The sequence below is a fragment of the Uloborus diversus genome, chromosome 1 (assembly GCF_026930045.1).
Source record: "Uloborus diversus isolate 005 chromosome 1, Udiv.v.3.1, whole genome shotgun sequence".
Lineage (NCBI taxonomy): Eukaryota > Metazoa > Arthropoda > Arachnida > Araneae > Uloboridae > Uloborus > Uloborus diversus.
The window spans coordinates 118,173,910-118,190,031 of NC_072731.1; the positions used below are offsets into that span (position 1 = coordinate 118,173,910).

The 16,122-nt window shown below is 33.7% G+C and overlaps 1 protein-coding gene across 2 annotated transcripts in view; it reads right to left on the reverse strand.

Annotated features, from left to right (window-relative positions):
* LOC129231685 (luc7-like protein 3) overlaps positions 1-16,122 on the reverse strand; it is an 81,920-nt gene that overhangs the window by 22,946 nt on the left and 42,852 nt on the right. For both annotated transcript variants that reach the window (XM_054866056.1, XM_054866049.1), the window contains exons 5-6: positions 8,599-8,721; positions 7,103-7,264 (exon numbers count right to left, since the gene is read on the reverse strand). In XM_054866056.1, coding sequence (XP_054722031.1) covers positions 7,103-7,264; positions 8,599-8,721 — 285 coding nt within the window. The remainder of the gene's footprint in view (positions 1-7,102; positions 7,265-8,598; positions 8,722-16,122) is intronic.

The window sequence follows — 16,122 nt, forward strand, 5'->3', positions numbered from 1 at the left end:
TGTTTCTTTGTCCAATTGACATGTATGTTAAGAAAACTCTACTTCTCTTCCAGCCAGATCAACTTTAAGTTAGCCCTGCATTTTATAATCATTCAATCAAATTCATATTTTTAATAGTGCTTTTCCATTTTGAATTATAATTAAGTAGATGCAATGGAGCGCCACAAATCCACCAACCTAAAATCCGCCAACGTCCAAAATCCGCGCCATTTTTTTTCCTGCGCTGCGAATTTAATCTTTTTTTTTCTTTAATTTTATTTCAGTCTAAATTAATCAAAATCATGATTATTTGCTGAAACAGCTGTTTTAGCGGATAATATGCTCTGTTTTATTATTATGCTTTATACGCACGCCGATAATTTTTTATCTGAAAAATAAGTTTGTATTTTTGCTCAGTTTTCTTCATATTGTGTACTACTCAAAAAATAATAAGAAATATCGAAAACTGAAAGCAGATGCTAAAAGATTGCTGCAGATTAACAGCAAAACGCTAATATTTCGCATGACACGTGGCATCAAAAAAACGCAAAAATATGACAAAAATAAAAAGAATTCAGCATGTAAAAGTCAAATGTGGATGATTTTCGACATTTCAAATGAAAACAAATAACTTTTAATTATTGAAAATAAATACTAAGTGCTTTGAAACTGGTGCTGTTTATTGGTTTTTGTTTCCTTATGGTGGTGGTTACTCCAAGAGCAATTATTACTTTTGGATTTAAAAGTCTTAAGTTACAGCTAGTAACAGCTGAAAGAATTAGTTTTCCGCCCCTCCCCCTTTTATAGTTCATTCTTTGTTTTCCAATTTAGAAATCAAAACTAGAAATTATTAAAAAAAAAAAAAAAAGCAGAATGTCCAAATTTTCAGATCATAATACTAATTTGTTTTACTTATGTATATCTGCTTACAAAACATTATTTAGCCGCAAGCAGAAACTTTTACTTTATGTATTCATTGTTTAGATATTAGTAAATCAATTGTTTTACATAAACAAGCCATTCTTGCTTAATGAAATTGTTACCAAATGTTTGTGACATCTCAAAGTACTTTGTGGTAACTAATGTAAGTCTAATTCATGTTAAAGTGTGTATTGGGGAAAGTTATTATGTACATAATTCATCAAAATCTTAAGAGAAACGTGAGTTAAGCTGTTAGATTTGCATCAATTACCACTCACATGCTCTCAAAACCAGCCTTAGCAAAATTTCGTACTGTTTTCTCTCCTTTTTTTCTTTCGTTTTTCAACCTCCCCCCCCCCCTCCTCTTCCCCAATTTTTAGTCCCAATCTCCTCCTTTGAAAATGTTTATAAACTATTCAAAAATGTCCTACGAAGTAATTCATAAATGTTTCAAAGTTTTTTTGTTGCGACAGTAAGACATTTGAACCCAGGAATAACAGTAATATCCTGCGACTATATCCACTGATGCTTTGAAGCTATAATTAACATGCCTTTTAGTTTCGAAAAAGTGCCCTTTTCTCAAAAAAGTGCCCTTTTTTTGAAAAACAGCACCCTGCCCTTTTTTAATCCTGGGGGAAGCTCTGGTACTACGTGAAACTAGTTCGTCTCCTTGCTGGGTAATTATTTGGGTGTGGATATCCCCCCCCTCTCTAAGCTTCTCTTTTTGTTATCTGTGCTGATGATTTTAAATATTGAGCCTTTCTTGCCCTCCAAAACAATGTTAGCAGTTAATATAATGCTCCTTTCTCCCCCAAAGTAAAATAATAGATCTAAAACTAAGGGAAATTTTTCTTAAAAAAAGGGGAGGGGACTCTTCTAAAAAAAATTGGTATCAGTAGCGGGAAAATGGAGACCATATTCGGATTCAGAGGGTCATTTTACATAAGATTCAGCCGACAAAATGCCAGAAGCATTTTGAAGGTTTTTTTGCCGTATGGTGTAATATGCCCAAGAGTTTAAACTCACATTGTATACATGTATATCATATGCTTGTATGTAAGTGTCTACCCCAAGTAGGTCTGAGTATATAAGTGTTCGTATATATACAAGTATAAACGAGTATATACATGTATAGACGAATGTATATCTGTATAGATAAAAAATACTTACAGATACCCATATACGTATTCATTGGTGTATTTATGTGTATACGTATATACACGTGCCTACACGAGTATATGGGTCATTCTTAAGAAAACGTAACTTCTGAATGCAAATATTTTTCAGTTTCAAAACCTTTTGTTTTCTTTTTTCTTCATTCTTACATGAAAGTGTTACCTACTAGAAGTAACCATACAAAATGGCCCAGCTAAGTTCCAAATATTTTACTCATAAAAAAAAATATTAAAAAATGCCTTGTTCTCGGAAATTAAAAAAAAAACTTCTGTTTAAAAATTTAGGATAATTCAACAAAGTAGTAATTTTGTTAATTGTGCAAACAATGAGGCATTTTAATGATTAGTGAGAATCTAATAAACTCCGCTAATTAAAGCACGGCTTAATTAGTAGTTATGGTTTTAGTTCAAATGTGTGTTAAAAATAATATTTAGTATATTTGAGAATATACCGGCAATTTATAATTTTGGTAGAATGCCTAAGATTGATGTATTTCCCCTCCATCATTTGTTTTCAGCACAGAAATAATGGCATTGATAAGGTCTGTCATGGAGATGAGATTCACGGAGGTGAAGAATTTTCCATTAATATACACTGGTGCGCCAAAATTAAGGACGAAGTCGAAAAATTAGCATATAAGCTGAACGAAGAGGCAGAGTGGACAGAAAGACCAATCAGGAGATTAAGTAAGGTGATGTACGGTAGCACATGCGCAGATATGCAGGCAGACGTAATGGGGGAGTGTCTGAGTAGTATAAAGCATGTTGTCGGTGTAAGATCAGTATTTCTGGCAAAGAGATTGTACGCCATATAGCAGTTAAAATCACACCGAGTTGCTGCCTCAGCGAGAAATGGCGAATAATCAATCTGTTAGACGACATCTGGATACTTTTACCAGAGGTCGAATCACTGGGAAGTTGGAGGAAGGTCGCAGTGTGACAAGTGTGGCTGCAGAGTTTGGAATTGCTCACAGCATCTTTTCATGACTTTGGAGACAATTTCAAACTACAGGAACAGCTATCAGGGGGTTCAGTAGTGGTCGTCCACGAGGAATCACACCCGCAGATGACCGGTATATTGTCTTACAGGCCGGAAGAAACAGGCGGCAGACAGCGGGAGAAATCGCTAGACACACGACACAGGCGACCAGTATCGCATTTTACCGTGGCCAGAAGACTGCACGGTGGTGGTCTATTTGCATGACGCCCTATACAGTGTGAACCTCTAACACCTGCCCATCGGAGAAGGCCTTCACTGTGGTGCCGGGAACACCGGAATTGGAGAGACAATGAATGGGGACAAGTACTCTTTACAGATGAGAGCAGATTCAGTCTGAGTAGCGATTCTCATCACATACTCATCTGGAGAGAGCGGGGAAGCCGCAATCATCCCTCGAACATCATTGAAAGGGACAGGTATGTAGGTCGCGGTGTTTTCATTTGAGGAGGTATCATGCTTGGTAGTCGTACAGACCTTCACATCTTCGACGCAGGTTCAGTCAACGGGACCCGTTATTGTAATGATATTCTTCTTCCATATGTGCGTCTTTTTAGAGGCGCTATGGGCCCGCAGTTCCTTTTCATGGACGACAATGCACCATGTCGTCGCACAGTAGCTGCCGAACAGCTCTTGGAGAGTGAGGATATTGAACGTATGGATTGGCCGGCACGATCTCCGGATCTCAATCCCATCGAGCATGTATGGAATTTTCTAGGCAAACGCTTGGCAGCTCGTACCTTACCACCAGTAACGATTCGGGAGCTTTGATTGGCGCTGCAAGACGAATGGGCAGCAATGCCTAAACAACTCATTGACACCCTCATTCTCAGCATGGGCAGACGCTGTGAAACCTGCCTAGCAGTCGGGAGAGATCATATCCCCTACTAAAGACCGGATGTTTTTTGCTGGACACCCATCACAGGGATGTTTCGGCCTTCAGTCGCATTGCGCTCCATGCTACTTTTTCAATAAAGCTTCTTTTTATCCCTCTGATTTCTCTTTTAGTAAGTGTTGCTTACATTACACATGTCCTTGCGTATTGGGGATCTTACGGTATTAAATGTGTTGATTTTGAAAGCTTTTGTACAAAGTTATATTGAAAAAACCGTCTCGTCCTTAATTTTTACATACCAGTGTATTCCTAGTGGATACATTTTTCAGGGAAATTTTTTTTTTTTTTCCTTTGCTAAAATTTACACGTTAAGAAAATGTGAAAACATGTTCACTTCTTTTTTCACATTGATTTACCTCCCTGAAAATCAAATTCACAGAGGTGAGAAGTCAGTGTAACCACACTTAGATTTTAAAACAAAACCTATCTTCTTGTTTTTCGACAAAAATATCACAACTTATTTATGGCTGAAATCAACAAGGGGTCTCCCTTGTATCATGGAAAATAAAATTTGATGTCCACATGTTAATGAGGAATGGCATTTTGTGTTTAGGTAACGGAGGTGAGAATTTACTGTGTGAAATGACTCCTTATCCTACTAAAACAAACGATAACACAATATTAAAAAATTAAATGTACTTAAACAATTAATATTGTAGACTAGTGATGTTCCCATCAATTTTTCTGAGGGTATACTCAAGGATCAATGTTAGGGCCTGTTTTGTTCATTGTTTTTATGAACGATATTTACAAAAATATTTCTGGGAACATTAATTGTTTTGCTGATGATGTCAAAGTTATGGGGATTGTAGAAAATGAAGAACAGGTAAAACAGCTTCAAGAGGATTTACATTATATTATTAAGTGGGCGGATAAGTGGGGTATGGCAGTTAATGTAGAGAAATGTCAAGTGCTGCACTTAGGCCATGGAAATAAGCGTACAAGTTATCGTTTAAAGGGTTCAATCATTAGTCAGGCAGAAAATGTTATTGATCTGATTATCTTAATAAATCAGGACTTCAAGTTTAGTCAACAGTGTATCATTGCAAGTAACAAAGTCAACAGAATGCTTGGATTTATCAATAGATCTGTTTCAAACAAATCTAAGGTTCTTCTGCCTTTACATAGAAGTTTAGTAAGACCCCATTTGGAGTATGGTGTGCAGTTTTGGTCGCCTTATCTGAGGAAAGATATTTGTGTATTGGAAAGGGTTCAAAGAAGGGTAACTAGACTAGTAAGGGGACTTTCAGATTTAGATTATGATACCAGACTTAATAGGCTTAATATGTGTAGCCTGGAGCAAAGGAGGATCAGAGGGGACATGATTCAGTTGTTTAAATTTATCAAAATGAATGATGTTAATGGATTAAATTTTTGCACTGAAAGCAGGACGAGGGGTCATTGTTTTAAGCTATTCAAATCTCAGGCTAACCTGGAAATAAGGAAAAACTACTACTTTTGTAGGGTTGTGGGCACTTGGAACAGCTTACCGGAAGAGGGGGTAATGAGCAAGGGGGTGGATAGCTTTAAGTTATTCATTGGGGACTAATAAATTGACTAGGATCAGCCTAGCTGGGCCAAGAGCCTGTTGCTGATCATTGTATTTGTATTTGTATAATGTGTCATAATATGAAATTTTTTGAAGTTTGAAGGTGCTATATGTCTAAAAAATATTTGAGAGTATACGGCATATGTGGAGTATACCCTATGGGAACACCACTGTTGGAGGCACTTGTGAAAGGAATAATAAATAAATAAGTATACACTTTTAATTAAACAAGTTATTAAGTAAATAACATAATAAGCATAAACAGTCACACAAGGTGTATGACATGCCACGGAGATGAGAATTCACATGCTGTGAACCAAAAATAGATTAAAATATAAATTATTTTTAAAAAAATGTTGGCAGGTTTAAATAAATATATTTTTGATGAAATTAAAAAGCATTGTTAAATGAATTGTTCTTTAAAGATTTTACTGTAAAAGGTGTGTGACATAAAAGTTATGCTTTTTGAAAAATGACCCACATGCGTATGCATACGCATTTACTCGTATATTTAAGCCTGTTTACTGTAAAAACAATACATATTAAGTGAAATTAACATTTAATTTATGTTTGTCTTATATTTTAAGATTAAGCGACTTTAGAAGAACAATATTCGTTAAGCCTAATATTATGACCACTTTACCCCATCTTACTTAAATTGTTCTAAAAAATTATCCAAAATAGATTCAGCTAACTGCTAATGAGTAAGAGTTCTTAAGACATTAGGATGCTTCCTGCGCAGTCAATCAACAAAACAAAATTTCCCAGGGAAGTTAAAAGAGGTATTTAGATCTTAAAATTTTACATATTCACACAAAATATTTTTTTTACCAAATAAGATTTTGCCGGTTGTAAAATTTTGTATTCAAAATGCAGTTTCTAACTGCACTACCCTAAAAAAATTTTTTCACATTCATTCTAACATTTATTTCCAAGCTATAGCTATTTATTTGACGTATGACCACTTTTCCCCAAAGACCCTATTTAAAGAACTTAGTTTGTGTAAGTTGAAAACACAGTGGAGTCTCGAGAATCTGAGGTAATTGGGGCTCACCTGATCTGGGATTACTGAAAACTCGGAATATCCTGAAAAATTCTTCCAAATTTAAAATTTACACTACTCGGAAGACATAAGGAGGGGTAATTTTTACTTTGTTGCATAAGACAAGGATCTATAGTTTTCACGGAAATTCATCACTCAATCTTTAACAAAAATTTTCTTTTAAATGCGTCTAAACGAATGTTAACTTAATTTTTTCGATATCCGTGTGGATTTATGTGTACAATGCAACCAAAACATAACGAACCTTTTGGTGTGTTTTTATTATTTACTATATATAGTCAACAAAATTTGCAGCAGTAAAAGATTTCTGATTTTAATGAAAATCAAATTTTGAGCTACTAAAATATATAACTTAAAATATTAATGAAGCACCTCAGATTAAGCGGAACCTCGAACTTGTGAGACTCGGATTTTTGAGACTCTACTGTATGTGAAATGTATCAAAAACTTGGATATTTGATGTTTTAGAAAATATCATGATGATATTTTTAAACTCAGAATAATAATTTTTATTGAAACTGACCAGAATTTCATCAACTGCTTCTTTTAATTTAGCATATCCAACGTGTTGTTTCCCCATTAAATGATCATCTACTCGTTGTTGAGCATCTCCAACGATAAGAAAAGCACCACAAACTTCACAAACTTCCATTTGCTTTTCTTGAGCAGCAGCAATTTCAGCAGTCTAAAAATTAAAAATTTATTTGTTATTCACTGCATTTCTAGAGAAATGTTATGTTAACAAGCATGACATTGTCAATGCTTACATGCAATCTAATCATAATAAAGGGGTTGGCAAGGTTTTGGACACTACGGTAAAAACCCTGGTTTTTATCTGAACATTTATTCAATGTGAAGATTCAACTTGTTTAAGCAGCTGATTTTAATCTAGTTACATAGTAGTTGAATTCTTGATTAAAATTTAAACTTTTATGCATGAGGTTATTTATTTTATTTATTTATTGATAATAGTTAAAAAAAATCCCTATATTTATGCATGTATGCAAATAACAGCAAGGTTGGCAAAGTTTTTACCATCTTTTTTAAAACCCTTGTGTCCAAAACTATTTTTTAAGAAACTATATTTTGTGAGAAAATGTCAAAAACAGAACAAAATGTGCCAAAATTATGTTTTTCTTAACTATTTAATACATTTATTCAATGTGAACATTCAAGCATAAATATATATATGTAACTTATTTATACATCTGATTTTAATCTAGTTACATAGAAATTAAATTTTTCATTAAACATTTCAATATGTATGCATGTTTTTTTTATTATTTTTTTAATAAAACAAATTTTTTGACATTTATGCATGTGTGCAAAAGAAAGTGTTCAAAATATACTGCAATAATTGACTTAAATGAAATAAATTACAGCATTTTGTAGTTACAGAATGTATTACATTAAAAATATGAACTAAAAAAAGAATAACACAAGTTTTAAAATATAAGTGTTTAATCATCAATTTCTTGTTCTTTAATTTATAATTCAAAAAATAATTTTCATTAAAACATCATGTAAAACTTATTAGCAAAAACTATTAAAAAATTAACTCCCCCCCCCACCTAAATATAGCTCATTTAATAACATTCCTTTCAGTTATGAATGGAACTGAAATTAGTTGTCTTGGTAGTGTTGTGAATTTCCTTTCATAACTCTACCACCTGTTACATAAGGAAGTTTTTATGTAATAGAGTTATTGCCAATTTTTTTCAGTAAAATATTTTTTAAATGAATATTTGAGAAAAATATTATCAAATACTCATTAATAAAACCTCATTCACATCTATATTTGTGCATTAATAACATTGCAATAAATACGAATTGATTTGATTACCCCCCTTTAGCTTTAGCATACTTTTGGACAGTTTAAGACAGTTTCAGACACTTTTGGACAGTTTTAGACAGTAAAAACCACCTGTCCTGTCCTAAACCAGTTTCGGACAGTCCAAAACCCAATCCTGCAATAAACATGTCCCTATGAAAAGATTTTTTGAAAACAATTATTCTTACTTGAAACCAGTGATTAGCTTCTGAAGCTTTGCGAAGAGTTTCTCGTTCTTCTTTAAGTTGCTCACATAATTTCATGATCCCTTGAGCTTCCTCAACTTTTCCTTCACATCCTAAATTTTCAACCTATAAAAGTTGACAAAATTAAGAAATATACTACTTAAGATTTAATAAATGATTATTTTTTTGTCTCTATAAAATATAATAGCTGCAGGGCTTACATACATCAGCCAAAAAATTGAAAGGAGTCCAGAAGAAACTCAAAGGAGTATAAACAATTTTAAGAAACTACCTTAAAACACACACAGCATGTAATATCCTCATATTTTATTTACTTTGAATAAGGATATACCAATTTGCTTTTTACAGTAATAAACTAAACATCAAAAATTCGAAAAATCCAATTCTCAAAGCGGCTACAAAGAGATTGCAATTCTCAAAGTGAAGACTCCAAAAGTATAAAAACGGCTCATAAAAGAATTAATTTTTTAAATTTTTTTTTAGAATTGCATTTTAGAAGCCTAGATAAACATATCATTAATATCTATCGACACAGCTGTAGCAAAACTAAAATTAAACATCTATTCAGCATTTAAATTTTTGACTTGTAAACAAAAACAAAATTTCTTTTTAAAATCTTGAAATGATGGTTTCAATAGACTTTTCATTTATTTGTCTACATATAAAGCGAAGTTAGCTTGAAAAAAGAGAAAAAGTTTTATTTTCATATGGGATGCTATCAGATTGCATTTTTCAAAATGAAAGCATTAAAAGTATAAAAACAGTACTAAAAAAGTTTAATAAAGTAAAATAATTTTAAAATTACCATTTAACAGGTCTGCATGATGAATATTATTTATATCACTGACATATTCACCCAAAATCCGAAGTCGTGAAAAAAAAAAAAAAAAAGAAGATGAGTTAAAGGTTTAACACCAGACACTAAATGGCAATAATTTTAAAGCTGGTAACCCTATTTGAAGCTATTACATTTCAATTTGCTGATAAATGCTTTTTTTTTAAAAGTCATTAGCAGAAAGTAAAAGTCCTTACAATTCATTTTCAGAGAACTTTATAACAACACCACTGCTATACTTATCGCTTGCATCACAAAAATGAGTCGACTTTTTTTTTTTTACACAGAAATATGTTAGGGCAGCACCACATGATCCTTCTCTTTCTGCATCATGATCATTCTCTCCCTGCCTCAGCAGTTCATGCAAATGTCTGAATGTCTACAAATTTTTTCTTTTAACGCAGACAGAACTGTTCTCCAGGATAAGGTTTCATTGTCTGCAACAATGTATGTTGCTATGTGACGTTTCTGGCACTGGGTATGATGTATACATATGTTTTTTTTTGCTGCACTTTTTCTTTAAAAAATAGCAGCTAGTTAATTTCACACATTTATGAACACTTAAAAGCTATGAGAGTCCTTTTCTCCTAGTTTCTGTTTCATATTTAAACTGGGTCGTTTGGTTTAAACCATGGTTTTAACCAATTGTTTTTTTTAAAAAAACATGCGGTTTTTTTTAAAATGGGTTTTTTCAAAAAAAAAAAAAAGCCAAAAAAATCCATTTTACAGGTTTACATTGATTTCCCTACACATATTGAAAAATGTAAAATTCCATTTATGCTAAGTTCCTAGCTAAGTTGCAGAGATAAATACTAAAATTGCAAAGTTGTGTCTTTAAAATGTATTACAAGCTTTAATCGAAAAAAAATATTAATATATTTTTTATTTCATATATGTGCCCTAAAGCAGATTTCAGTCAATTTCCATCATTATGCTTAATTTGCATGATTAGTTAAGATTTACTAAGGATTGAATCTTTTATTGTAGATGCAATCCATTATATTGTTCACTCCTGTTGCAGGGGTGTGACATTTTTGCCCATTTATATGCACTTTCCTGAAATTTTAACTTTGACTTGTAAGGTAATCAACAGTCTAACTTAATTGTTTGCACCTAAAAATTAAGATTTGTTCTGCAGGTGAACACAAATAATATTTTTTGAATCAAATTAAAAAAAAATGTTTATAGTTCATATTATGATATATAATAGTTCCTTATATTATAATGTAGGAAGATTAAAAGACAAATTTTTAAATTCCCAGAACAAAATGCAAATGTATGTGTAAAAATTGATTGAGAAATATATAAATCTTCATATATAAACTACACTCTCCATTGGTGTGGTTTTTTTTTTTGGATTCTGTGTGCTCAAAAGATTTTGATTGGCTATACACCTATGCTGCTTTATGACTATTGGGTGCAGATGATTCTTAGTCCCCCCCCCCCCCCCCTTTTATTCACTGGAATTGGGATTTTGGTATTTGCTTTGCTTTAGCTAACCTGTGCAGTTTACAGTGGTGGCGCTAGGAAATCCCCGACAGGGTGGCAAACTTGCCCGACAGGGGGGCATAGCCAAATTTCACTTTGCAAGATTCCCCCCCCCCCAGAGCCTGATCATCCTGACATTGGACATGGGGCGCATTTCTAGTTCAGGAAATTCATTTTGTGCCCCCCTCCCATTTCAGTTTTTTTTTATATGTTGAAGCAATAAAATATTTCGATACTTGCGTTTTTACACAACCGTACTAAATTTAGTGGTACCTCATATCACAATGTAATGTATACATTTAAAAAGTAGAAGAGATATAGTAGTATACGATAAACATATAAATGTGGTTAAACTTTGCAGTAAACTGTAAATACCAAAATGATCTATCATATAACTTTTAATAGTAAATACAGACTGAATTTGGAGTGGTTTTCCGATTTGCAAAGAGATCACACTTTTAAGGCGAATTTTTAACAACAAATAGATTTTTTCCTTGTTTTGGCATTTGCAAAACTATCAATGATATCATTGTACTCTAGATTCTGAGTGAAATCATTATTTATTTTTAATTAACATGATAAATTAAGGGGATTTTAGCCCCCCTGAAATCTAAGAGGAAGGGCCTATGCCCCACATGCCCCTGCGGTAATCAGGCTCTGCCCCCCTCCAATTCAAGTGATAAAGAAACTAATCATTCTTTGCTTCTAAGAACACGAATTCCCTATAAAAATTAAAGGCAAAAAATAAAAAATTTAAAATAGATAAAATGAAATATGTAGGGAAAAAAATCAAATTTAAAATGAAAAACATGAAACTAGGCTTTTGTGAGCAGGGTCACCGCGAGATCAATAAACTAGAACTGTCTGAGAATCAGGAATTGACGAAAAGTCTGACTATGATGTAAAATCATTATAAATGCGTGCTCAACAGAATTTTATGCAGAGAAAGAAACTTAACAACAGGAATTTAGTTGTGCTTGTAGAAATTAGGGGGGTCCGGGGGTTCTCCCCCAGAAATTTTTCGAAATTGTAGCTCTGAAAACGCAATTTTAGATGATCTTCGGTAATTTCATGGAGAGAAGGATTTGGGTGCTCACCCCCAAAGAATTTTAAGAAATTGAAGTCGAATAAGCGAACTTTTAGTCGATCTGTAATGGTATTTTATAGGGAGTGAGAGTCGAGGTGCACCCCCGAAAAAGTTTTAAAATTAAAGTATCGAAAACACAATTTTAGGTCATGTTTCCTAACGGACCCCTGTTTGATTACGGAAGGGGGAGGGTTCCCCCCCCCCCTTCCGTAATCAAACCTTATAAACACACAAATTTACGGAGGGAAACTCCAGGGCTCAAGGTTATAGCGGTGCTCATCAACTAGCTCAAAATATTTATTGAGGAGCAGAGAGACCCACATCTTAAGCAAACAAAAGAAGAGCAACTAATATTAAGTTAAAAAATTCAAAAGAAACTTGAGCCCGATACCTAGCTTTATATTTAGATGAACCTCGCGAGTCAGAACATGTATAAAATTAAATTTATTTATATTTTCTTTCATTATGTTATTTTTCCGGGATAACTTGGGAAAGCATGGAAAAGGGAAAACGATTACAACTACTAAGTTTTGCTAGCGCAAAAGCAGAATCAAGAGAAAAAATTGAAAATCTTTTGAAGAGCCTATTTTGCTAAAACCCATTACAAGTATTTTATTTGATAACAAATAGAAACTGGAAATGGGTAAAAATTTTGCGCTAAAAAAATTGGAAAAGGTGCAAATTTTTACGATTTTTAATTAATTTGTATGGTAATAAAAGGTCTACATCGATTAGGCCTAGCTGGTGGTGGATGGAGCCGGCGGGCAACCGGGCTAATCAGATAAATAATCATGATAGTTTCATAGGGGCCGCAAACATATTTCATTCCTAGATTTTTAAATATCATCGTACAAATCACAGCTATTTGGAGGAAAATGTGTGGGCCGTCTAAGCATGTTTGAAATAGAAAATAAAAGTTAAAATGTAGTGAGCGAGATTTAAATTATTGAAATGAATAGTCACACCAGCAGTTCTAAGCAAGACTACGGAGTCGGAAGAAAAATGACCGACTCCGACTTCGGGAAAGAGCCTTCGACTCTGATTCCACAAGAACTGGCATGGTTGCAGATTTTAAGGGAAAATGATCAACTCCGACTGTTGAATTTTTAAACCTTCGACTACTGACTCCGACTTCTTTACCTCAAAATCAATCCGACTTCAACTCCTCTCCGTTGGTTCTAAGTTTTTGAAATGTACTAAACAAAAGTAATGTGTGTGTGTGTGTGTTTTGTGTAATCCAAAAAAAAAAAACGAAACTTGATAATATGATCGGCACTATGCTAAACTCGGTACAAACAAAGGTGAAAAATCGCGAATCTCGTTTTTCAAATTCAATGGTTTGCCGTAGTACTCAAAAAGGGCTATTACTACTGTACACTGCCCATTATCCGCGGAATTAGTGGCCCAAGTACCGCGGATAACGAAAGTCGCGGATAATGCGAAAAAGGTGTAAAACCAGTGATAAAGAAGACGGAAATTATCTTTTGCTTGCGAATGGTTGTATTGTAAATAAAACGTGAAACGTTTAAAAGAGATGCGGCAACATTAAAAAATATTTGTATTTCAAGCTCTACAGAACTAAAATTTAAATCATGAGTAGGAACTTTCCGTCAACCTAAAACATTCAACAGCCCAGAAGTGATAACAGTGACCACAACAAAAAAGACCACCCCTGTCAGAGAGTTCTCAATCGGAACAGATGTGGATAATGTCGTACGCTCCTTAGGGGATAAACTAGGGGTCTTCAGTAAACACATGTGTTTTACCGAAATCAGCTGAACGCTTTCCCTTGAGGCACGTGCATACCGACTTTCACGTTTTTTGAGAAGGAGCACTGTGGGAACGTTTTTGAAGAACAAAATTTTTCAACTATTTTTTTTTCCGAGACTTTCGCGGATAATCCGCTCGTGGATAATCGAGAGTTTACTGTACTTCAAACAATAAGATTTACACTTAATGTTATTTATAAAAATCAAAACATTAAAAATAACTAAAGCGTCTGGTGGACAAAAATATTGTTTCGGCTCTCCTGAAAAGAGCCAATTTTCACATTCGGTAGTTCAGCATAGTGCCGACGATATTATGCCATAAACAAACTTATTAAGTATCAAAGTGATTAACATTAATTGCACTAGTTTCTTTTGTGTAAGGTTTTTCTTTTTTTTAAATTAACTATATACCTAACTTGTTTATTTTTCAAAGTTTTTGAAGCATTCATAATTAGAAAATGCATAACCATTAGTTTCAAACTTTTTATTGAACATGCCAGTTGAAATAGGTCATTATTTCAAATTTTAAGTTTTAATTCACTTCCCAGACTAAGGGGGGAAAATGTAAATTCAAAGTCTTACCCCAAAATTTATCTACATAGACCATTTTTGCAGATCTACGGAGTCGGAGGGAAAATGGCCGACTCCAACTCAGGGCCGGATTTAGACTTAACGGGGCCCTAAGCTATTTTAGTTATGGGGCCCCTTTTGCAGTTTTAACAACGTTTCTCTCGGTGGTGTAAGAGAGGCATTTTTTTTCTTTTTTACTATGTCTGTCTCTTTCATCTGATACATACAGCAATACTTTAATTTTGATGATCGTGTTTTAATGTGTTTTCCCTGATGTCCTGTGTTGGATTGACCTTAAGAGGGGAAATGTTATCAAGAAAGTCACACATGACTCCGCTTTAAGTGGAGTACAAAATATTCTCAATTGTAGGGGATCCGGGGATTTCCTCCCCGGAGGAAATTTTGAAAAATAGATATAAAATTCCACATTTTTAAGCCTTATAAGATGTAGTTGGAACTACAAAAATATCAGGACAGAAATAGGCAAACAAAAATTTTTTTAAGTTATAAACTCTTTCAAAAATTAAGATAATACACAGTAAAAATTGTTTTTGATTCGAAAAACCAATGACAGCAGTCGACAGAGAGAAACAGCGCGGGAAACGAAAAGACAACGCATTGCTTCGTGCTCACATTGGCTTTCGATACAGTTAGTTTTTAATCACCCCTCTAATTCACTGACAAACAATTCAACTCCGACTCCTTTACCTTAAAATCAGTTCGACTCCAACTCTCACTCCGACCCCGCAATCACTGGCAGTGTTACAGGCATTGAGGGAAAATGACTCCGACTCTTGGGATTTTTAACCTACAAATGCCGACTCAGACTCCTTGTCTCGAAAATCTGTCCGACTCCGACTGCGCAACACTGCTTTTTTACACTATTTTAGTACTTGAAAAAAAGCATATTAAAAAAAAAGGAATATAGCTTGCAAAAAAAAAGAAAAGAAAACTTAAGCAAGATTGAGTATGGTATCAGTCTGTAAGTTGATTTGATCGATCTCGAAGGAGCAATGTTGACTTTTGAATTGGACTTGGTCCGATCAAATGATTACAGCGCTCTGGGCTAAGCGCAGCTTTTACTTTAAGTTAGAAACATGTGTTTCGACTACAAAACATCTGAAAAAAAAAATAAATTTGGAAGCAAAATGTATGTTTTCAATTGCTCTTAACATATGACTTATTTATGTATTTAATTTTGCCTTTTCCAAAAGGTTCGCCTCTCCCCCTCCTACAAACATTTTTCTCAAAAAGAACCCAAACCCGATGCATTATCAACCCGACGTTTAATAATCCAATGATTGTTTAGTTGTGCCAAGCCCGAATGTTTAGTAAATCATTCTCCATTCTTCCCAACAAAACTATTATGCAGTCTACAAACAAGATCAATATCAGTTTTTGAGAAAAATGTATTTAAAATGTTAAACATTTATTTGCTTTTATTATATTAGTCCAAAGAATTTTTTTCTGCATTTAGCATTTGCCGACAAGACATCATTGCACTAAAAAATTAAAACATTAAATCTACTTTAGTACACTTCCTTGTATGAGGTAAAAGGATCGTTTACTCATCGATATGTTTTGTTGCAGAATAATCAAAAATAATCAGAAAAGTTGTAAACATAACTATAGTAATAACTTACTTGTAACTTCTCTTCTGAGTGAATATAAAGTACTTGAAATCGCATCAATGAGAGCGGTCTGCGTCTGCGCACTTGACATGCCGATGAAGAGCTGTTTAGCGAATGTAATAGGAA